The sequence below is a fragment of the Mustela nigripes genome, chromosome 9, assembly GCF_022355385.1.
Source record: "Mustela nigripes isolate SB6536 chromosome 9, MUSNIG.SB6536, whole genome shotgun sequence".
NCBI lineage: Eukaryota > Metazoa > Chordata > Mammalia > Carnivora > Mustelidae > Mustela > Mustela nigripes.
The window spans coordinates 52,411,730-52,436,157 of NC_081565.1; the positions used below are offsets into that span (position 1 = coordinate 52,411,730).

At 40.7% G+C, this 24,428-nt stretch overlaps 1 protein-coding gene and 1 pseudogene across 1 annotated transcript in view; one reads left to right on the top strand and one right to left on the bottom strand.

Moving 5' to 3' along the window:
- CCDC171 (coiled-coil domain containing 171) overlaps window positions 1–21,351 on the bottom strand; it is a 299,561-nt gene extending 278,210 nt beyond the window's left edge. The window contains exons 1-3 of the mRNA XM_059411602.1: window positions 21,093–21,351; window positions 11,009–11,161; window positions 1,131–1,266 (exon numbers count right to left, since the gene is read on the bottom strand). Coding sequence (XP_059267585.1) covers window positions 1,131–1,266; window positions 11,009–11,052 — 180 coding nt within the window. The 5' untranslated portion in view covers window positions 11,053–11,161; window positions 21,093–21,351. The remainder of the gene's footprint in view (window positions 1–1,130; window positions 1,267–11,008; window positions 11,162–21,092) is intronic.
- Window positions 4,252–4,348, top strand: LOC132025258 (U6 spliceosomal RNA; annotated as a pseudogene).
- Window positions 21,352–24,428: the final 3,077 nt, after the last annotated feature.

The window sequence follows — 24,428 nt, forward strand, 5'->3', positions numbered from 1 at the left end:
GCCCCAGGTCACATTATCTTGTAATTATGGAAGAGCCAAGAATGAGTCCAGATTTGTGTAACTTGATATTCTTCCCACCACAACCAGGCTGCCTAAGCTGAACTTAAAGAGTTAGATTTTAAAAGAGGAAAAAGAGAAAACACACAACTGACAAAAGTGATATAAACATATAATTCATGGGGGCGCCTGGGTGGCTCAGTGGGTTAAGCCTCTGCATTTGGCTCAGGTCATGGTCTCAGGGTCCTGGGATCGAGCCCCGCATTGGGCTCTCTGCTCAGCAGGGAGTCTGCTTCCCCCTCTCTCCCTGTTTGCCTCTCTTTTTACTTGTGATCTCTGTCTGTTAAATAAATAAATAAAATCTTTAAAAAAACATATAATTCACAAATTATCTCAAAGAAAAAAAGAACGACTACCCCTGGAATATATACACATACCAGGAAATAGATATATTTATACATATACATACATAGTAATAAAAGATATAATGATAAAATAAAACTAAGGAAACTAGGATAATTTTATGAATTCCACTATGACTAAAAATTCCATACTCAGGGGTGCCTGGGTGACTCAGCAGGTTAAGTGGCTGACTCTTAATTTCAGTTCAGGTCATAATCACAGGGTCCTGGGATCAAGCCCCTCATCAGACTCCCTGAGGGAGTCTGCTTGGCAAGTCTCTCTACCCCTTCCCCCTTTGCCCCACCCCCTACTCACCCACATGCATGCTCTCCCTCTCTTTTTCTCTCTAAAATAAATAAATAAATCTTTAAAAAATCCCATACTCAGATCTACTTAAGATTGTTCCATGATTGAGCCAGAAAGAACCTAAATTAAAATTTCAAAAATGTCTAATTCATAAATCCTTTAGTCACTAAAGGCATTCATCAGTTACTTTTTTGTCAAGTTTAACCCATTAATTAAATTTAAGACAACATACAAATATAATAATTCATTAAACTTCTATTTAACACTCCCATACAGTTCCACTATATTAAAAACAAAAACTGTTTTATTATAATTTCTTTTTTAAGCTTAAGAATGCGATGGTAATGTTAAACATGGAGCCTGTAATATAAAATGAATCTAAAATAACCAAATTCTACTTTCAACATTGACAGAAAAAAATTTACCTCTGCATTGTGCTTAGTTGTTATTTCTAATTTTTCCTTCTTAGCCCGGTGGAGCTTCTTTCTGAGTTCAGCAGTGATGTCCAAGTCTGTTTCATTTTTAAACATTTGTTTTATATCAGATGAGGCATTCTTCAACCTGTAAAATGAGATAAGAAGATTTTATTCTCACTAAGTTGATTTCCGGTATTTCTAATAAGTTATTTTTCAAAATCACAAGCAACATGATATGGTCTTGGGCCTAAAGAAATGTACAATCTAGTAAAAGATGTTGACTGCAAAAGCTAGATAGTGTGTGGCTAGAAACAAACTACCATTTCAAGATGGTACTTAAAGTAATGATTCTATCACAAGCTGTGCAGTTGTGAAAGAGAGACAGAGGTATTGAGAGAGAGAGCACAAGCGGGAAGGAGAGGGAGACACCGGCTTCCGGCTGAGCAGGGAGCCTGACTCAGGTCCTGATCCCAGGAGTCTGGGAACATGACCTGAGCCTAAGGCAGATGCTTAATTGACTGAGCCACCCAGATGCCCCACAGACTGCATACTTTTGGAAAATATTGAGATCTTTTTAGGTTTTTAAGTACTATATTTATTGCAAGTGTAATAAATATATATTACAAAAAGAAAAAGCATGAGTGACAGAACATAGATTTAGGCTTAAACAGAGCAGACTAGGGGTACCTCAGTAGCATAGTAGGTTGAACTTCCGACTCTTGGTTTTGGCTCAGGTGTGATCTCGGCATCATGAGATGGAGCCCCAGGATGGGCTCCATGCTGCGTGCTGAGTCTGCTTGGAATTATCTCGCCCTCTGCCCCCTACCCCGTTCTCCCTCTCTTTCTAAAACAAATAAACAAATCTTTAAAAAGGAAAAAAAAAAAAAAGGCAGACTAAAGCCCTGTCTCCCAAAAGTTAAAAATTTAATGAAAATATCAGCAAAGAGAATTTAGAGATAAAAATCCACAAGGAGAAAGAGCGCAAAGATGAGTGATAGCTATAAAATATCAGAAGTTGGAAATCAGGTGGACAAGTGGTAATTGATTTACATAAGAGAACTGAATTTAAAGCCAAAGATGGGGAAAGCAACCTGATTTACACCCATATTATTTTATTTTATTTTATTTTCAGTGTGCCAAAATTCATTGTTTATGTACCATACCCAGTGCTCTATGCAATAAATGCCCTCCATAATACCCACCACCTGGTTTACACGCAAAAGCTCAATTAATTGACAACAGCTTTGAAAACGGGGTAAAAGTAGAGCAAAAACAAGATAATTAGTTGAAAGTCTGCCAAAGAAATGAGATCCTGGGATCCTTTACCCTACACACCACACAACTGGGTACCAATCTCTCTTACTCTGGCAAGCACAAAGTAACAGTTTATTCCCGGGAGAGGATAAAACAGAAGGTCTGTGGATTAGAGACATCAGATAGAAATGGCAAGACCCCACATCAAAAATAGGAGACTTGAGTCAAAAATTATGCTGGCCTTCTACAACATCTTGTATGCCAGAATAATGGCAGCCAAGAGAATAGAAGGCAGAGGCTTAACCCACTGAGCCACACAGGCGCCCCAATGCTAGGGCTTCTTCAACAAACACCTTAACCACACCACCCTATAGAGAATGCCATAAACACAAAACCTTACACACTGGGCTTCCAACCAGCTTGTTAGGCCCCTAGTTTTAAATAAGAGAGAAGTGAGCTGAGGATCACCAGAATTTAGGAAGCAAGAGTTTAGAAAGACAGAGACCAAATCAGGGGACAGAGAGGAAGAACCCTCAAAGATTATGCAGGCAAAAGGGAACACAAAAAGGGGGGGGACCTCCAGAAAAATAAGAGAAGAACGAATATCCACAAAACAAAAACTGAATGTGATTGAAAAAAAATGAAATATTCCCAGAACAGAAAACAGAACTCTTGGAAATCAAAATACAAACTAAGGAATGAAAAGTTAAATAAGTAAATGTTTAAAAAAAAATCTCCTGGATGCTAAAAAATACCAAGGGAAAATAATTTCCATTTAGAATTTTATGCCCAACAAGTTACAAGGGAATGAGGAAGACTATTTCAGATCTGCAAGGCACCAAAACAATTACCTCCCATGAACTTTCTCAAGAGGACCTAAACTGAGAAGGAGAAAGACATGGGATCCCAAATATAGGGGATTCAAGACAGAAAAACAGCAATGGAATTTCTAGGAGAGTGAAGAAAGGAACAGCAGATGACAAGTGTGACCCTGAGATGAAAGCACAGCACCTAATGGGCAATGTGTCCCAGCTGGACTACTGAACTGGCCAAAGCCTCCAGGAGTGACTTCTTGAAGAAGATGCACACAGAAGACAACAGAAGGCTTCAGGGAGCTGAGTGAAAGCGGTGAAGGGAATTAAGAATACACTTATCTTGATGAGCCCCAGGTAACGTAGAGAATTGCTGAATCACTGTATTGTACATCTGAAACTAATATAACACTGTGTGTTAATTGTGTTAGAATTACAATTAAAGCTAAACCCAGAGGGGCACCTGGGTGACTCAGTGGGTTAAAGCCTCTGCCTTCAGCTCAGGTCATGATCCCAGGGTCCTAGGATCGAGCCCCACATCAGGCTCTCTGCTCAGCAGGGAGCCTACTTCCCTTCCTGTCTGTCTGCCTCTCTGCCTACTTGTGATCTCTATCAAATAAATACATAAAATCTTTTAAAAAATTTAAATTAAATTAAAAAATAAAGATAAACCCAGAATACTTCAACTGTCTGAACATACTGAAAGATTCATGCCACTTGATTGGAGTATGAAGCTGAATTCATGATAAAATCATAGAAATTAAGCAAATTAAACAATGAAACAATGATCAAATCCAAGAAAAACACTGTACAAAAAAGACAAAAAAAAAATTTCTAAATGGAGAAAATCAACTGGAAAGTTTTTAAAATTATAATAATGTAAACATGAAAAACTAAATATAGAGAGGACAGAAAAAGGAGGGAAGCATGAATGAAAACTAAATCATGATCTCTTGTAGTGTGGGCAGTCAGTAGAATAACAACTAAACCTGAAAAATCAAATAGCAACATAAAAAAAAATTTTGAGAGCTTTAGATCTTAAAAATCATTTCAGAATGGTGACAGTGCTGGCTTTGGCAGCACATATACTAAAATTGGAATGATACAGAGATGAGTTTGGCCCCTGCACAGAGTATAGTGACAGATGGCAGCCCCACTTTTCGTGAGCATAGCGTAACACAGACTTGTTGAATCACTATCTTGTACTGAAATTGATGTATCATTGTGTGTCAACCATAGCTCCGTACAAAAAACACAAAATTTTTAATAAATTAAATCAAATTAAAAATAATATTTTAAAATAAAAATCATCTCAGAGTTGAAAATGACTGTTTCTAGAGATCAAGAGGGTAATTTGTGACAAGCAAATGGGCACTGCTATTTTTCCTAATGTCAGTGAGTAAGCCTTTCAGAACATGAGATTGTTTACATAATTATTTAAGATAATTTTTGAAGATAAGACTAAAATAAAACAACACAGAGAAACAATGAAACCAATAGTTGGTCCTTTAAAAAGATCGACAAGCACTCAGATCCACTGAGCACCTGGGTGGCTCAGTGGATTAACCATCTGTCTTCAGCTCAGGTCATGATCCCAGAGTCCTGGAATCAGGCATCTGAGCACAGGCTCCTTGATCAGCAGAGAGCCTGCTTCTCCTTCTCCCACTCCCTCTGCTTGTACTCTCTCTCTCTGTCTTACAAATAAACAAAATCTTTACAAATAAATAAACAAATATGAAAAAATCAACAAACTTACTAAGCCTTTGGCTAGATTGACAAAATGAGAGAAAAGATTCAAATTATAAAAATAAAGAATGAGAGAGGAAATGACACTACCAACCTAGAAGGATTATAATAAACACTATGAACAACTTTATACTGACAAGTTAGACAATGTAGATCAAATGGACAAATTCCTAGAAAAACTGACGTTATCAAAATTAACCCCAAAAGAAGCAAAATCTGAATAGATCTATAAGAGCTAAAGATATTGGATTAATAATTTTACAAATCTAAACACAAAGAAAACTCAAATCCATATGGCTTCCCTAGTAAATTCTACCACACAATCCTCACTTTAGAAGAGGTGGAGACACTCCCCAGCTCATTCTATTAACCCAGATTACATAAGATCAAAGTGAGTCAGCACAAGAAAGGAAAACTACAGTCCAGTATCCCTCACGAACAGAAATGCAAAAAATCCTCAACAAAACATTAGCAAACCAAATCCAACCACATCTTAAAAAGATTACACAACATGACCTAGTGGGATTTGTCCCAAAAACAGAAAATTGATTTAATTTCTGAAAATCAATTGATGTAATATACCATTTTACTAAAATAAAAAATAAAAATTACATAATCATCTCAATAGATACAGAAAAAGCACTTGATAAAATTCAACATTGATTTGTGACTTTTTAAAAAATGCAACAAACTAGGAATTCAAGGAAATTCACTTAATCTGGTAAAAAGCTTCTATGAAAAACTTACAAGTGGCATACTTATTGGTGAAAGACTGAAAACTTCCCCTAAGACTGGGAACAAAACAAACCTGTCTACTTCTATTTGAGACTGTACTGGAGGAGGGAGGGAGGGAGGAAGAAAGGAAGGACAGACAGATGAGCAGCCATATATATATTAGAAGGAAAGAAATAGAACTATCCTTTTTTTTTTTTAAGTAAGCTCTATGCCCAATGTAGAGCTTAAACTCACAACCCCATGTTCTACCAACTGAGCCAGCCAGGCTACTCAAAAGTAAAACTCTCCTTAATTGCAAAGGACATGATCCTGTAAAAATATCTTAAGAAATTCATTAAGAAACAAAAACACTGGGGGCGCCTGGGTGGCTCAGTGGGTTAAGCTGCTGCCTTCGGCTCAGGTCATGATCTCAGGGTCCTGGGATCGAGTCCCGCATCGGGCTCTCTGCTCAGCAGGGAGCCTGCTTCCCTCTCTCTCTCTCTCTGCCTGCCTCTCCATCTACTTGTGATTTCTCTCTGTCAAATAAATAAATAAAATCTTTAAAAAAAAAAAAAAAAGAAACAAAAACACTGGAACTAAAACAATAATTTCAGCAAGGTCACAGAATGTAAAATCAATATACAAAAATCAATTATATTTCTATATATTAACACCAAATAATTCAAAAATGAAGTTTAGAAAAATAATTCCATTCACAATAGCATCAGAAAAATAGATTTAGAGGGAGTCTGGGTGGCTCAGTGGGTTAAGCCTCTGCCTTTGGCTCAGGTCATGACTTCAGGGTCCTGGGATTGAGCCCCCATCAGGCTCCCTGCTCAGCAGGGAACCTGCTTCCCCCTCCCCCTCTGCCTGCCTCTCTGCCTATTTGTGATCTCTATCTGTCAAATAAATAAATAAAATATTAAAAAAAAAAAGGAGACATGTAGCTCATTGTACCATACTTGAGACTCTAGAAATAAACTTATATACATTTGGTCCATTAATTTTCAACAGAGGTGTCAAGACAATTCAGTGGGGGAAAAACAGTCTTATCAACAAATGGTGCTGATAACAACTGGATAAAAACATTAATATAGACCCTCACCTCACACCATACATAAAAAGTAACTTAAGGAGCACCTACGTGGCTCAGTCAGTTAAGTGTTGGACTCTTGATTTCGGCTCAGGTCATGATCTCAGGGTCATGCTTAGGTTCTCCCCCTCTGTCGCTTTCCTCTCCACCCCACCATGATCACTTAGAGATGCACTCCCTCACTGAAATAAATAATTTTTTAAAGAGTTTATTTATTTATTTATTTGAGAGAGAGAGAGAGAGCGCGCACGTGCGCAAGCATACACATGCAGGGGGCATGGGCAATGGCAGAGAACAAGCAGACTCCCTGCTGAGCAGGGAGCCAGATGAAGAAGAGCTCAATCCCAGAACTCTGGGATCACAACCTGAGCCAAAGGCAGACACTTAACCAACTGAGCCAACCAGGCTCCCCTAAAATAAATAAATCTTTAAAACAAAAAGATTCTCTCTCCCTCTCCATCTGTCCCTCCCCCAGCCCCCTACATGTATGCTTGCTCTCTAAAAAAAAAAAAAAAAGTTAGTTCAAATGAAGCATAGACCTAAATGTAAAAACTGAAATTATAAAACTTCTAGAAGAAAACATAGGAGAAAAATCTTCATGACCTAAATTTAGGCAAAGATTTCATAGATACAAAACCAAAAGCACAATCCATAAAGGAAAAGAATTGGAAGGGCACCTGGCTGGCTCAGTCGTCACAACATGTGACTCTTGATCTCAGGGTCATGAGTTCAAGGCCCATATTGGGCATGGAGTCTACTTAAAAGAAAAACAGAAAAAAGAAAAAAATTGGACTTTATAAAAATTTAAAGTATTTGCACTTCTAAAGACATTATTACAAAAATGAAGACAAGCCAATAAATGGGAGATAATATATGTGCAATTATATATCTGATAAAAGACAAAATACTTGTATCCAAAATATATTTTTAAAAAATGCTTAAAGCTCAACAGCAAAAAGACAACTAATTTAAAAATGAGCAAAAGGGGCGCCTGGGTGGCTCAGTGGGTTAAGCTGCTGCCTTCGGCTCAGGTCATGATCTCAGGGTCCTGGGATCGAGTCCCGCATCGGGCTCTCTGCTCAGCAGGGAGCCTGCTTCCTCCTCTCTCTCTCTCTCCGCCTGCCTCTCTGCCTACTTGTGATCTCTCTCTGTCAAATAAATAAATAAAATCTTTAAAATAAAATAAAATAAAATAAAATGAGCAAAAGATCTGAATAGGCTTTTCACCAATGAAGATATACAAATGGCAAAAAAATCACATACGAAGATGTTCAACATCATTACTCATTAAAAAAATACAAATTAAAATTACAACATACCGCTTCATACTCACTAGAACGGCTATAATAAAAGTCAATAAAAAAAATTTCAATCACTAGATTGTATACCTGAAACTAATATGGTACATTATGTTAATTACACTGGAATTAAAAGAATTTTTTTTAAAAAAATCAGAAAATAACAAGTGTTGGCAAGGATGTGGAGAAACTAAAGTCCTTGTATATTGCTAGTGGGAATGTAAAATGGTCCAGGCACTTTAGAATACAACCAAGAGTTTCTTTCTTTCTTTTTTTTTTTTAAGATCTTACTTATTTATTTGACAGAGAGAGAGAGATCACAAGTAGGCAGAGAGGCAGGCAGGCAGTGGGGGGAGCTGAAGGCAGAAGCCTAACCCACTGAGCCACCCAGGCACCCCATCCTTTTTTTTGTTTGTTTAAGATTTTTTTTTTATTTCTTTATTCATAAGAGGCAAAGAGAGAGGCAGAGAAAGAAGCAGGCTCCCCACTGAGCTGGGAGTCTAATGTGGAACTTGATTCTAGGAGCCCGGGATCATGACCTGAGCCAAAGGCAGACACTTAACCATCTGAGCCACCCAGGTGTCCCAACCTAGAAGTTTCTTAAAAAAAAAAATAAAAAAAAGTAGCATAAATGTTCTGTACAATGAAGTAATGCAAGAATCTACCCAAGAGAAATGAAACCATCTGCACACAAAGGCTCGTACATAAATGCTCAGAGCAGCATTATTTATAACAGCCAAAAAGTGGAAACCACCTAAATGGCCATGAGCTGATGAGTGGGTAACCAGAATGTGCTACAGCCATACAACAGAATACTACCCAGCAATAAAAAAGAAACAGTACTGATACCTATTAACAACATGATAAACCTGCAGCACATGCCTAGTGAAAGAAGCCAGACACAAAAGACCTCATACTGTATGATTCCATGTATATGAGTTGTTCAGAAAAGGCAAATCTACAGACAGTAAATTATTGGTAAATAGCAAAGTTTAACTTCATTTACCAGATTCTAAAATTCTAAAGAGCAATTTAGTCATTAAAAATCAGGACAGACATGATCCTGGGGTCCTGGGATCGAGTCCTGCGTCAGGTTCCTTGCTCAGCAGGGAGCTTGCTTCTCCCTCTGCTTGCCGCTCCCCCCTGCTTGTGTGTGCTCTCACTCTCCCTGACAAATAAATATATAAAATATTTAAAAAAAAAAATGAGAGATACTTGTATGGCAAGATGTTCCCTCCAAAAATGAAGACATTTTTACTGAAGTCAAAAGTTTATATTTTATTCACGTATTTCATACCTTGCTCCAGAAAGGACTGAAGGTAGCTTCTAAAGATAGGTGGAAAATGTTTCTGTGGCAAATCCTATTTATAGGTGAAGTACATGTTAGTCATGGTCCTTGCCCCACCCACACATCCTTGCTGAAAAGGGAGTCTAGATCAGTTCTTCTCAAACTAAGTAGGAGAAAGGACTCTTCTCCCCAACAAATGGTGCTTTTGTAAAATATATTTAAAATGACTATAATAACTATCTTTAAAATGACTAAACAAGAAATTTTTTTATTAACATACAATGTATTATTTGTTTCAGGGTTTCTGTGATTCATCAGTCTTACATAATTCACAGCACTCATCACATCACAGCACATACCCAATGCCCACCCCCCAGCCACCTCATCCCTTCCACCCCTCCCCTCTGGCAACCCTCAGTTTTGTTTCCTGAGATTCAGAGTCCCTTATGGTTTGTCTCCCTCTCTGGTTTCATCTTGTTTCATTTTTCTCTCCCTTCCCCTATGATCCTCTGTTCCTCTGTCTTGTTTCCCAAATTCCTCATATTAGTGAGATCATATGATAATTGTCTTTCTCTGATTGATTTATTTCACTTAGCATAATCCCCTCTAGTTCCATCGACCCCATTGCAAGTGGCAAGATTTCAGCTTTTTTGATGGCTACATGGTATTCCATTGTGTGTATATACCACATCTTCTTTATCCGTTCATCTGTTGATGGACATCTGGGCTCTTTCCATAGTCTGACTATTGTGGACATTGCTGTTATAAACATTGGGGTGCAAGTGCCCCTTTGGATCACTACATTAGTATCTTTGGGGTAAATACCCAGTAGTGTCATTACTGGGTCGTAGAGTAGCTCTATTTTCAACTTTTTGAGGAAACTCCATGCTGTTTTCCACAGTGAACAAGAAATTGTTTTGAAAAGAAATTTTAAAAAGAGATAAAATGCAACCCCAAGTGTTTTATTACTAGATTTAACAAACAGAAAATTATTCCGCTACATGATTATAAAAATTTCTAAACATTTTCGATTTCTGTATTTAGTTCTTTGTAAACCAAAACACTTCAGACTACACTCTCTGAATTGGCTCAGTTTTACATTCTAGACTCAGAGTTTTCTATTTTTCACATCAGAGGTGAATCAACCCAAAGCAGGCACCTCACCCAAAGGCAGACATCAAGGGTACAAAAAAGAAGAACAGTGGCAATTCTTGGAACATAAACTCTAAGTTCAAGAGCAGTGGAACGGGAGCTAAAACCCAAAGAAAGCCTCAAGAGAAGCCATGAACTACCGTTGGGGTGCGAGTTAGAACAACTGGAGTCACAGAGATTAGGGCAGGCCAGAGTAATGGCCACACAGAACTGGGAATAAGCAAAACCATGAGAAGGAGAAAAGACTGGAAAAGGAGAGAAGAATAAGCAGTTCTCTAAGGGCAGGAGAAAGTACATACACTGACTTTCAGGGATGAATTAACAAAGGAGCACACATCACAGCATACAGTCCCTACATCCCGTTCCTGTTGCTGTGACGCATCCTGCCTGCTCCTCCAGGCACCTGAAACTTTGGCCTCCCTTAGCACACCCCGAAAATTCTTACAATCAGCACCCCCAACCACGGACTACTCCCGGCTACCCGCAACCCAAAAGCACTACCCGACTACAGGAAAGGACTGGCGGCTTACCCTTGGGCGTCACTGGGGGCATTACTTGAAGCGTTTAAACTCATGGTAAGTCTCTTCCAACTCTCAGCCCACTGTTTATGAGTCGTGTGCTTCGTTATTGAGGATTACACCTGTTCCAGATGTCTGTTGCTTACAGGTTAGGTGGGCTGAAGTCTGTTAAAATAGTAAACAATGTAACAGTGAGTTGTATGAGTTATAATAAGAGTCCTGAGACTATGAGTGATTTTTGTCTTTTCATTCATCTTACTTACTTGTATTTTTTTTTTCAATTTTATTTATTTGAGAGAGAGCATAAGCAAGGAGGAGAAGGAGAAGCAGACACACCACTGAGCAGGGAGCCCGACACCAGGCTTGATCCCAGGACCTGAGGGGAAGGCAGACACTAAACCAACTGAGACACCCACACCCACCTTGCTTGTATTTTTTAAATTATTTTATAACAAACATGAAAACATTTAAAAACTGTTTCTTTTTTTTTTTTTTTTAGATTTTATTTATTTGACACAGAGAGAGAGAGCACAAGCAGGGGGAGCAGCAAGAAGAGAGAGAGGGAGAAGCAGATGCCTACTGAGCAAGGAGCCTGATGCAGGGTGTGATCCCAGGCCCTAGAATCACTACTGGGCCAAAGTCAGCTGCTTAGCTGAGACACGCAGGCACCCCTGATTTCTTTTAAAAAAAAGATTAGAAGCAAAAATGACAAAATGTTAAAAAGATATTCCTTCTTATACAAACAAAATTCTATTAGATATTTTAATTTCTCAAATGAAGAGAAGAATTTTTCTTTTTTTCAAGATTTTATTCATTTATTTATTCAATAGAAAGAGAGCACAAGGTGGGAGAGGGGCAGAGGGAGAGGCAGACTCGCCACTGAAGAGGGAGCCCCACATGAGCCCCAATCCCAGGACCCCAGGATCATGACCCGAGCCTGAAGGCAGATGCTTAGCCAACTGAGCCACCCATGCCCCAAGAAAAAATGATATTAATAAAATAGTGACAAATTAATCTTGAACTAGAAAAGGAATGTAGAGCCTATTTCTAGAGAACAGAACGCAGTTTGAAAGAAAATGAAATCCAGGCACATTTTTAAGTCCCTAAAGCCATTTTCATAAATGGTATATTTTTAATGCAATGCTACAATCAATGAGACCAAAGTACTTCCCATAAATGATCTCATGGTAATTTTCAAAGTCCTTAAGTTAATGATCAAGGAGGAATAAGGAAATAAGGAATATGGAAAGAAGAGAATAGTTGTCATTTACACTGGTCTGTCTAGAACTTTCTTCTATGGGAGGTACTCCAAATTACACAAAGCTAACCATTTAAAGTAAGTTGCTTTTATACACACACACACAAACATACAAACACACACACGTGTGTGTGTATATATGGTATGAAGGAATCTCTGAGTGAATATTTTAAACAGAGATAACAAGGATTAAGTTCAGACTGACACAAATATCAAGATCTCACAAGCATCTCTTGGTATTCCTAGCAGAACTCCAATAGCCTAAGAAAGATCATAAGCTTTAGATTCAGAGGGATCTGAGTTAGAATGCCTTTAAGTATCTTCCAAGTATGTGGTCATGGGCAAGTCATTTACACTCTCTGCACTGATTTCCTCAACCATAATAAGGGGATAATTACATCAATCTCATATATTTGACATTTAAGTAATATATACAGCATTATACAATGCTCAGTCATTGTAAGTTTCTATTACTAAATAGAAAACCTCCAGGAAAATATTATAGTCCCTGAAAAAGGAAGGGAGTAAGTAATACTTAAGGTGATTTGGTCTAGGTGAAAGATGTATCAAAAGAATTATTTAGTAGAATTACCAGTGTACAGGGATATCTAGAAGACAAAAAAAAAAAAAAAAAAAAAAAAAGCTAATTCTCTCTCCCTGCTCCTAATAAACCCTCAAAGATGTCACTGAAAGAAAAGGGACTCAAGCCAACCAAGATGGAGACAAGACCAAGGTGCTACAAACTGAGTAATGATTTCTACAGACAGACTCCAACAGATCTTTGAAACAGTGAGTTAGCAGATACTAGAATACTTTGCCCCAGAACAAAGAAGATGGAGTTTTTACCAAGATAGAGGGAAAAATCCTATTTCTCTAGGGACCTGAAAGAATAAGTTTGGAAACAGTGGTAGACAAACATACCACTGTCGATTGAGCACCTAATATAGTGAATCCTGATCCTTACAACACTGCAATGTAAAAACTATCCTACCTGAGGTTTATTGTCCTCATTGCAATTACGGAAACTCATCTGATTCAAAAAGGCTAAATGACTTGCTTATGGCCAGTTTGCTACTAAATGGAGGATACTAAAGACTCAATCAAGCTCTTCTGATACTGAATCCCAGAGTCTTTTCACTTTACCACCATACTCCCAAAGATCAGACTCCAGAAAAACTGTCTTCAGAATGGAAGTTAAAGAATTAAAACTTAGAATGGAGTCCTGGGCTCAAAAAGCATGTTTGTAAAATGTTTCTACTTTTATGCAAAAGATTAAACACACACGGGTATGCATATGTGTCACAATAGGCACAAACAGACATTATTAAAACAGACATTTTAATAATGTCTGTTGTGTTTTGTTTTGGCTTTATTTGGGGTAGAAAAGTGTGGGAAGAGGTAGTTAACCAAATTTTTTTTATTATTATTTTTTTATAAAGATTTTTTTTTTTTTATTTATCAGAGAGAGAGAGAGAGAGAGAGAGCGAGCACAGGCAGACAGAATGGCAGGCAGAGGCAGAGAGAGAAGCAGGCTCCCTGCCGAGCAAGGAGCCCGATGCGGGACTCGATCCCAGGACGCTGGGATCATGACCTGAGCCAAAGGCAGCTGCTTAACCAACTGAGCCACCCAGGCGTCCCGGTAGTTAACCAAATTTTAATAAAGTTGTTTCAATAAAGCTAAACTGAAGAGAATCTTTTTTTTTTTTTTTTTATCATTTTGGTAGCTAACATCTTCAAATGGCAATAGTCTTCTAGAGAGAAAAGTGTCTTCTATGGCTCAGGAGCAAGTTTCATCAATTTCCAGATCACTGACACAGATAATGTGGTAGACAGATGGTCCCCACAATCTTGGCCCCCACTGGCATTTTTCTCTCGTATAATAGGCTCCCCTTTGCTGTGGGCAGAACCTGTGACTTGCTTCTGACCAACAGAATATGGCAAAGGGATGGTGATATGTCACTCCCATGATTATATTATGTTATGTAAGACTCTGTCTTAAAAGACCAAAATGACAATCTCCTGCGGGGCATGAAGAAGCAAAATGCCATGCTGGGAACCACCTACAGAGAGGGCTACAGAACTGAAACAGCAGGCAGCCTCCACCCCGCAGCCAGCAAATAGCTAGATGCCTCAGTCACACAGATGCCAACAGGACACAAATTCTGCCAACAATCGAAATAGGCTGCGAAGTGGATTCTTTCCAGTCAGACCTCCAGATGAGAACACAGCCCAGCCAGCACCCTGACTGCAGCCCGGTGAAACTCTGAACAGAGGATACACCTAAGCTGTGTCCAGATTCCTGACTTGGGTGCTGTTTCAAGCCATTAATTTGTGGTAATTTGTCCCACACCAATAGAAAACTAATATGGGGCGGGGTGGGGGGGAAACAGGCGTCTGGCTGGGTCAGGCTGAAGAGGATGCGACTCTTGATCTCAGGGTCGTGAGTCTGAGCCCCACATTGCATATAGCAATTACTAAAAAATAAATAAACTTCAAAAAAATAAACTAAAATGGATAAGAAATTTGAAAATACTCTTGTGGGGTTAAGAAGAAAAAGAAGCTGAGAGAGAAGAAAGGTACAAAAATGAGTTCTCACATCAACCCTGCCTACATGTGACTTTCATAAAGTCATTATTCTATAATTTATTAATTTAAATGAGGGACATTGTAAAAACTATCTAAGATAATTAGAGAAACTAGAAAATCTAATTTACATTTCTGTTTACAACAAAAAGCTACAAAATACAAATGAATAAGGGCAAACCACCAACAGCCACAAAACCTATATGGGAGCCACATGTAAGGAAGAGAAAGCAGAGTATAGAAATAACAAGGCTACATCTGAAAGAACACCAAAAAGAGCCAGCAGATATTCAGTGGGGAGCACTGCAAGCCAATCTGGGAACAGCAGATGAATCTGGGAGAAGTCTGCCCGTTCCACAAGTCAGCATGCCCTACAGGCATACGGTAAGAAAGTCTTGAAAGGATTGGTACAGTCCAGCTTATGAACCCTCGGATCTGACCTGCCAAGGTCGCTTTCCTGGACAGAGGCCCCCACTAAAGAGAAAGTACAAAGAATGGAATCAAAACCGAGCAGGATAAGGGAAATACAGACAAAGCAATGGCCCAAACCAAACTGTAGGAGGAAACAGAGCCAGGAAATCTCAAAAACAAGCCACCACAGTTTTTAACACTCACAAAATACCACAAGACAGAGTGCCCCAATCTCAAAGTTCAAGTAAATTAATCTTCCATAAAAATAAGCCACAGGGTGTCTGGATGGCTCACTGGCTTAAGCCTCTGCCTTCAGCTCAGATCATGATCTCAGGGTCCTGGGATCAAGGCTCAGCGGGGCTCTCTGCTCAGCGGGGAGCCTGCTTCCCCCTCTCTCTCTGCCGGCCTCTCTGCCTACTTGTGATCTCTCTCTCTGTCAAATAAGTGAATAAAATCTTTAAAAAAAATAAGCAACAGAAAAGTATGTGGTCAAATCCCATATGAAGTGAACACAGTTAAAAAGGGAGCAGAATTGAATGCTACAAATGAAAGCATGACAGAAAGACATGACCACAAAACAGATTAAACCTGTAACGTACTATTTCAAGATAAGCTAAAGGACCCTAACAAAATGGTACAAGACAGAAAAGAATTAGAATTAGGAAAACTCCGAAAGAAGGTGACAACCATCAGAGTTAGAAATGAAAGAAAAAAATTTCAGTGATGAAGACTAAGAGGGGACACAAAGTAAATACACATGAAAGAAAATGCCTGAAAGGACACAGGAAATAAAAAAAGGAAAGTTTTCTGAGTGAAAAGAAACGAAGGAGAGATCAAAAGGATTCAAAAGAAAGTGACAAAATACTGAATCCAGGCAAAGAATAACCATTGTGCAGATAGCAGGAGTCCCCGAGTAAGAAGGCAAAAGCAAGGAAACAAAGTACTAAAAGCTGTAATCCAGGAAAACTTTCCTGAAGTAATAAAAAGATTTTAATGTACACTTTCCTCTAGGATTTAATTAATTTATTTATTTGACACAGAGAGAGCGACAGTGAGAGAGGGAACACAAGCAGGGGGAGTGGGAGAGGGAGAGGCAGGCTTCCTGCCCAGCAGGGAGCCCAGTGCAGGGACCCTGGGATCATGTCCTGAGCCAAAGGCAGACGCTTAATGACTGAGCCACCCAGGTGCCCCTTAACATACATTTTGAAAAGCAAACTGTATACCAGAGAATACTGAACACCAGACACATTCTAAGGTAATTACTGGATTTCAACAAAAACTTGTGCACAAATGTCTGAGTGACATTGGTCATTATAGCCAAAGAGTAAAAAAACACCCAAATGTCTATTAACTGACCCATGGGTCAATAAAATATGAAATATTACTCAACCATTAAAAGGAATGAAGTAATGATACATGACACATAGGTAAACCTTGAAAACATATGCTAAGTGAAAGAAGCCAAACACAAAAGACCACAGATTGTAGGACTCCATGTATATGAAATGTATAGAATGATGAAACACATAGAAAGTAGACTTGTGGTTGCCGGAGGGTAAGGAGATGGGGAATTGGATCTAACTGCTAAAAGGTATGACATTTCTCTTTGGGAGGGAAGGAAATGTTCTGGAATTGGATAGCAGTGATTGCCATGGAACATGCTGAATATACTAAAAACCAATGAATTGTATGCTTTAATACTATGAATTTTGATAGATGAGTTATATCTCAATTTTTCAAATTCATTATCCAAAAAGAAATCCTATCTAAAAAGTCTCCGTTAGCAAAATCTTTTTTTCTTCTTCTTTGTCTCTGGTATCAGCTCTTGATAACACTAGGGTTCAAGGGCCTACCTCTGCATGTATTAGGAAGACAACATCAATGAAGAGCCGAAGTCAGATCTGTGGCTGAATTTAAACCTTGAGTAGAGTTCTAACCAACTGAACGTGGCAGAGATGATGTAGTAAAAGCTCCCTTTTCATACACCAGAGTGAAAGGTAATGAATGATGAGGAAAGTAGCTAGGTACAGTAATAGAAATGTCAGTGATATAGGGAGCTGGGTCAAAGAATTATAGGTTCCTCACATAATGTGTTCCAAGCCTTACTTGAAACTTCCCTATGAAACTCCACAAGATAAATACTTTAGCTAATCTGTATGGTAATTACAAATTCCTTATGCTACACAATCGACATCAGCCTTTCTCCAACGTGTAGCTAACTCTGTAAATAACACTTTCCACTTGAAAACATTCGATACATCATTATCTATAAAGAAATTATCCAATACCTCAAAGCCACTCCTACTCTCATCATGCCAAACATGACAAACATCCCTTCTCCAGACAGTATGCTAAGAACTTTCTATATCTCTACACTGGCACTCTACACCAACCTCAAGGAAAAGATACTTTTTAATGTTCCCACTTTATACCTAAGGAACTGAGGCTTAAAGATATTCATTCAGGAGCGCCTGGGTGGCTCAGTGGGTTAAGCCTCTGCCTTCCACTCGGGTCATGATACCAGGGTCCTGGGATAGAGCCCTGCATCAGGCTCTCTGCTCAGCGGGGAGCCTGCTTCCTCCTTTCTCTCTCTCTGCCTGCCTCTCCACCTAATTGTGATCTCTGTCAAATAAATAAAATTAAAAAAAAAAAAGACATTCATTCAATCTCCTGTCCAAAGTCTCAGCTCTAGCAAGTGACAGAATCTGGATTCAAGCCCAAATTAGCAGACTCCACAGTTCTGCTGTGTCTTGCTATTTGTCATCAAGACGTGGTTCACCCCCAGCCAGAGAGCACATGAGACCTTGCTTATTAGAAAAGCACTTCTCCCTACCACAGATTTCTCAAACACAGCTTATTCTTACCCATACCCCCACCCCACCCCCCAACTAACTACAAGGCAGAGTCCTGTTAATGAAAGATAACTCAGACCTCCAGTGGATTCTCAATACAAAAGGCACTTCCACAGGCTCAGGCCCAATCTAGGCCATTCTGTAGCAGTGATGGATAAAGGCAAAGTTTAGATCAGCTTTTTTGTTACTCTATTAATAGATGGATCTTCTCTCGATAATGGAGTTGGACTTCTCTCACCATTCCTACCAAAATAGATGAGGGGATGTTATATATATCATTCTTCAATAAGAAGTTTTTTAGACATAGGTAATAGAGCCAAATATAGGTGATCGAGGCCAAGGGATCAATGATCTAAACATCCTAAGAGTTAAGCACCAGCCAGAAAGATCATTCTACATTAGGTTGCAGAGCCACTGCTGGTACAAAGTTTCCTACCTCACAGCTGAGTCCTTCAGTGGGTCGTACAGAATGCATTCATCTCTCAGTGTGTCTGTACAGATCAGGGGAAAAGGGAAAGGTGCGGGTGGGGTTGGGGATCTCATCTCTTAGTGTGTCTGGGGATAAAAACATAGAAACCACTATTATTGAGCACTTACTATGTGCCAGATACTAGGCTAACCATAACTGATCTCCCTGAATACTTCCAATAGCCCTATAAGATGATTACACATATTTTATGGACGAGAATACTGATGCTTAAAAAGGATGAGTAACAATAATAAAACTAAGGTACTACTACTTATAATAAATAAAGCCATTCAGTGGGAGGGATGCCTGGGTGACTCAATTGCTTGAGCAACTGACTCTTGGTTTCAGCGCAGGTCATGATCGCAGGGTTTTGAGATTAAGCCCCAACGGGGGACTCAGCACTCAACCCCAGTCTGCTTGAGATTTTCTCCCTTGCCCCTCTGCTCCCCACCCCACCTCTAAAATAAATAAATAAAATTATTTAAAAAAAGATATTCAGGGGCACCTGGGTGGCTGTCATTAAGTGTTTGCCTTCAGCTTGTGTCATGACCCCAGGGTCCTGGGATGGAGCCCCACACCGGGCTCCCTGCTCAGTGGAAAGCCTGTTTCTCCCTCTTCCACTCCCCCTGCTTATATTTCCTCTCTCACTGCCTCTGTCAAATAAATAAATAAAATCTTTTAAAAAGGTTGGGGGGGGCACACCTGGGTGGCTCAGTGGGTTAAAGCCTCTGCCTTCAGCTCAGGTCATGATTCCAGGGTCCTGAAATTGAGCCCCACATCGGGCTCTCAGCTCAACGGGGAGCGTGCTTCATCCTCTCTCTCTCTGCCTGCCTCTCTGCCTACTTGTGATCTCTGTCAAATAAATAAATAAAATCTTAAAAAAAAAAAAAAAAAAAAAGATGTTCAGTGGGAGGGTTATAATTCAAACTCACATCTGGCTGACTTCCTAAATCCATTCTCTTTCATAACACAGTGCTAACTTCAATAATAACCACATCTGTGATGGGGGACTCTTTATCTGCAGACTTACATATTTCACCTTTAAAGAGGATGTCTGGTTCTTTCATCAAAACAAGACCATGACAGGGCGCCTGGATGTCTCCATCAGTTAAGTGTCTGCTTTCAGCTGGGGTCATGATCCCAGGTCCTGGGATCCAGCCCCACACGGGGCTCCTTGCTATCTGCGGGGGTCTGCTTCTCTCTCTTTCTCTCTCTCCCTCTGCCCCTCCCCACTGCTCATACTCGCTCTCAAATAGAGAAATAAAAGCTTTAAAAAAAGGCTGTGACAAGGGGGCTGAGACAAAGAATTTTGGAATTAAATAGGACTTTAAAGACCAAGTTCATCCTCCTTATCTGGCAGATAAGGAATCTAATGTCTAGAGAGTTTAGGTGATTTGCTTAAGGTCACCCAGCAATTAAAACTTTAAGCTCCATGGGGCACTTGGGTGGCTCAGTGGGTTCAACTCAGGTCATGATCTCAGGGTCCTGGGATCCAGCCCCGCATCAGGCTCTCTGCTCAGTGGGGAGCCTGCTTCCCTTCCTTTCTCTCTGCCTGCCTCTCTGCCTAATTGTGATCTCCCTCTGTCATATAAACAAATAAAATCTTTAAAAAAAAAAAAAAAAAGTTCAAGCTCCAGACTAAAATTAGTCCCCTCTTTCCTCTTAGCAGGTTGCACTGTATTTATTTCATCTTCATTTTAAGGGAAACCACTGTTCGTTTCCACTCTACCATTGTTTGTTGTTACTAGGCGCTAACTGGTCAATAAAACAGATGACGAAATGGTAGGGTCTTCTCTCCAAAATCATGCGAAGTATACAAAACACTCATGTGTTCTGTATTTGAAAGCGTTGGACACCAACCGAAATTGCTGCTCAAGGAAGCTAGGCAGAATCATTAGACATCTTAAAACGAAAAAATATGCATTTGCCTAGGATAAATATCACGACGGAGTAAAGAACAGTCAAAAGGAGGCTCTACTTCTGAAGAAAATTTTACAGCCTTGGAAAAACAGCTGGATTTTCTGTCTCCTAGGAGTCCTGGTGGATGAGCAGTAGAAACTTCAGAGAGCAACTCATCCTTTCATTTATCAAACATTGATAGAGTGTCTAGTGTGTGGCTGGGGTTTGTTTGTTTGTTTGTTTGTTTTCCTTTAAGGATGAAAAAGACGTGGTCCTTGTCCTCGAGGAGTCTTCTGATTCTTGGAGGGGAAAAGCCGGCAGCCCGGAGTTGTAAACCTTAGAAGTTCTAAGTCCAGGCCCTCTGGGTCCTGTCCTCTGGTCCCTACTCAGTCCTCTGGGTGCTGCTGCAGCGGTCTCCGGTTGGGACGCTCCAGTATCTTCCCCCAGGTGGGCGGACAGGCCCAGCCCAACGAGGTGTAGGCGTGTCCCCACAAGACCCCAACAGCGCCGGGACAACCACGAAGTAACTCGGGGTTCCCCATAACTCAATGCTACCACCCATACCTTCCTCAACACCTCCCCGCCCAAATCGTTCGCCTCGAAGCCCCCACATCCCGTGGTTACCTCAGGGGGCTCCCGTGATCCAGACCGCACACCCCAGACCCCAAGGGCAGCTCCAAATCTCAATGGTAGAAAGACGCCTAGGCAGATCGCCGGGGTCAGAGCAAAAACTGTCGGAACCCGACGGACTCTAGGACCCGGGGAGGGGGAACGAATAGCAAACGGAGACAGAAGGGGGAAAACCCAGGGGAGAAGTGTTTACAACGGCCACTTCCGGAGGCTCGGCCTCGCTCGCAGACCTTCACAGACTTTCACAGGCTTCCCGGCCCCGCCCCAGTCGGCCCCGCCCCAGTCGGCCCCTTTCCTCCCGCCTCTCGCCGCCCGCAGCTCCAGGATACGCACTCCGAGAATCCGGCGCTCGGATTGGAAGAGGAGGGCCCGCGAAGTTGCGCGGCCGTGCGGGAAGGCGAACAGGCGCATGCGCCGTTGCTGAGGAGCGGCGCGCTCGTGACCACGCGCGATCGCGCCGCGCACGCGCTCCTGCGCCCCTGCCGCACGAGAACGCTCCGGCCCGCTCTCCAGTGTTCTGTTCCCAGCGTGAGGTCTCCAGGTCACGGGCTCAGAATCCCCAAAGGCGCCAGACAATGCAGATTTCTTAACCCTAACCCCTTCTCTACGCCTACTGAATAAAACTCTTGAGAGGCTGGATCCCCGATTGTGCGTTAAACTGCCAATGGAGCCCCGCGGGGTCTGTGGGTCGGTGGCAGGGCCGGGGGTAAAATTTTGCTGGCTCGGCTTCTCGCTGTGCAGCCCGCTCTCGCCTGCAGGACGCCCCCCCCTCCCATACCCATTGTATCCCAGCTTAGGGTTGTGAACAGTGTGGAGAAAGCGCGGGTCAACGCGCTGACACTGTTGCAGCGCCTTTCATTATAAATATGACATAACGAAGCACCTCGGGAAAATTTAAAAAAAAAAAACCTTGGCGCCTTAGCATGGACTCCCATCTCTTTCCTATCCTCCTCCAAGCCCCCGAGCGCACGCGCGCGTACACACGCGCACACACGCCTTCTTCTAGTTGATAATTTATACTTTGGTTTCCTCCGGTAGCTGCTTCACAATCTGCTGCCGCCCCAGGGAGATTGGAAAACCAAACGCTCTTTTGTTCCCCGGCATTTGAAAACCTGTTCCCTAAAGAACAACGCAAATTGGCGGGATTTTGATTGAGGATTTTTATCTTCACCACCTCCACCTCCTCCCCTCAAAAAGGTGTTTGATGCAAAACGAACCTTTTATGCTAAAATTGTCCCATGTTGGTTGTAATCAATCTGAAACCAGGTGTAGGGGCCTTCTTTTCCCTGTCTCCCTGGGGAGAGCCAACGGTCATAAATGCAAATGAAATATAAACTGAGTTAAAACCTCCTTGATTCCTGTAACACGGAAACCTGAATTGGTTTGAGTTGTCATAGGTTAAAAAAAGAAGCCCGTCCCGCTTCCTAATAATTTTGCCAGAAAGAGGATAATTGCTGCAAAGGCAAGAGTTTACGGAAAGGAAAAAAGAGCTCATTCTAACATTTAGAAATCCAGTGGAAAATTACAACAGACTGATGAGATTAGGGGTTTCTTTCCCCTTTTTTTTCTTTTTGCTTTACAAGTTTTAAATATATAATTTCTTATGTTTTAAAAAAATCACAAAACAATGTGTATGGCAAGAATAAATGACAAATGTACTATACTGCACACTTTTTTAATGAAGAATAGGTGCCATATGAAGGTTTGAGTCTTCACCTAGTTGCTCACTCAATATTTATTGAATACAGGCTACATACCCAGTCTGGAGCTAGGTGATAGAAATACAGGATATTTAATTGAGGTACAATGGGAATCAGAAGAGGTAAATGTTAATAACAACCATGAGCACCCCCCCCAAAGGCTTTAATGGAGAACTATGAACTTACTCTGGGAAGATGATTATAGATTCACAAGCTGAGAAAGAACTGGAAGACATGAAACAGAACAGGAAACATAATGAGGCACTGGGAAAACTGGAAGCTCAGTGTGTAGTCCTGGGAATGGGAGAACTGTGGAGAGTAAGATAGCAGGCTGGAAAAGTAGGCAGACCCCAGATCACAGGGACCCTCTCGGGTCATAGAGGAGACCCCCTTATGCATGGTTTCTCTTTCTGTGACTTCCAGTACCTGCAGTCAACCAGGGTTAGAAAGCAGATCATCCTCCCTCTAACATATTCAGAAGATCAATAGTAGCCTAACTCTGTCATAATGCCAATGTCATTCACCTCAATTCATGTAATCATGTCCACGTTTTATCATCTAAAGTGTACGGTACAATAAATATTTTTGAGAGAGAAGCCACATTCACATAACTTTTATTACAATATATTGTTACAATTTTATTTTTTTTAAGCATTTCTTTTTTTTTTTAATAAACATTTATTTATTTATTTATTTGACAGACAGAGATCACAGGAGGCAGGGAGGCAGAGAGAGACTAAGGAAGCAGGCTCCTTGCTGAGCAGAGGGCAGGATGTGGGTCTTGATCCCAGGACCCTGGAATCATGACCTGAGCCAAAGGCAGAGGCTTTAACCCACTGAGCCACCCAGGCGCCCCTATTGTTAAAATTTTCTATTGTATTGTTATTGTTGTTAATCTCTTACTATGCCTAATTTATAAATGTAACTTTATCATAGGTGTGTACACATAGGAAAAAGACACCCCAGTCTCAGGCATCACTGGGTGTCTTGGAACATACCCCCATAGACAAGGGAGGACTACTGTACTTAGTTTATCAAACAACAAAGGTAATGAAGGATAACAATTACACAATAAATCAGACTTATAAAATATTTGGAGGTTTTCTGTTTTTCTTCTTTTTTTCTTTTTTAAGATTTTATTTATTTATTTGACAGAAATCACAAGTAGGGAGAGAGGCAAGCACAGAGAGAGGGGGAGGCAGGGTCCCTGCTTAGCAGAAAGCCCATGTGGGGCTCAATCCCAGGACCCTGGGATCATGACCTGAGCAGAAGGCACAGGCTTTAACCCACTGAGCCACCCAGGCGCCCCAGTTTTCTGTTTTTCTAATAGTTACAAGGCTCCTTCTCTGCTATTTCTGTTTGCCTAACATGCTACTGCTACTTACAAAAAGTTATACATAAAGATGTTCTCAAAGTCACATCCCTTTTAACCTTAAAAGACACAATACTCACCAGATTCTTTTTACTTTCAAGATATTCGGGGTGCCTAGGTGGCTCAGTGGCTTAAGCCTCTGCCTTTGGCTCAGGTCATACTCTCAGGGTCCCAGGGTCATGGTCTCAGGGTCCTGGGGCCATGGTGTCAGGGTTCTGGGATGGAGCCCCACATCTCAGAGAGTCAACTACTCCCCCA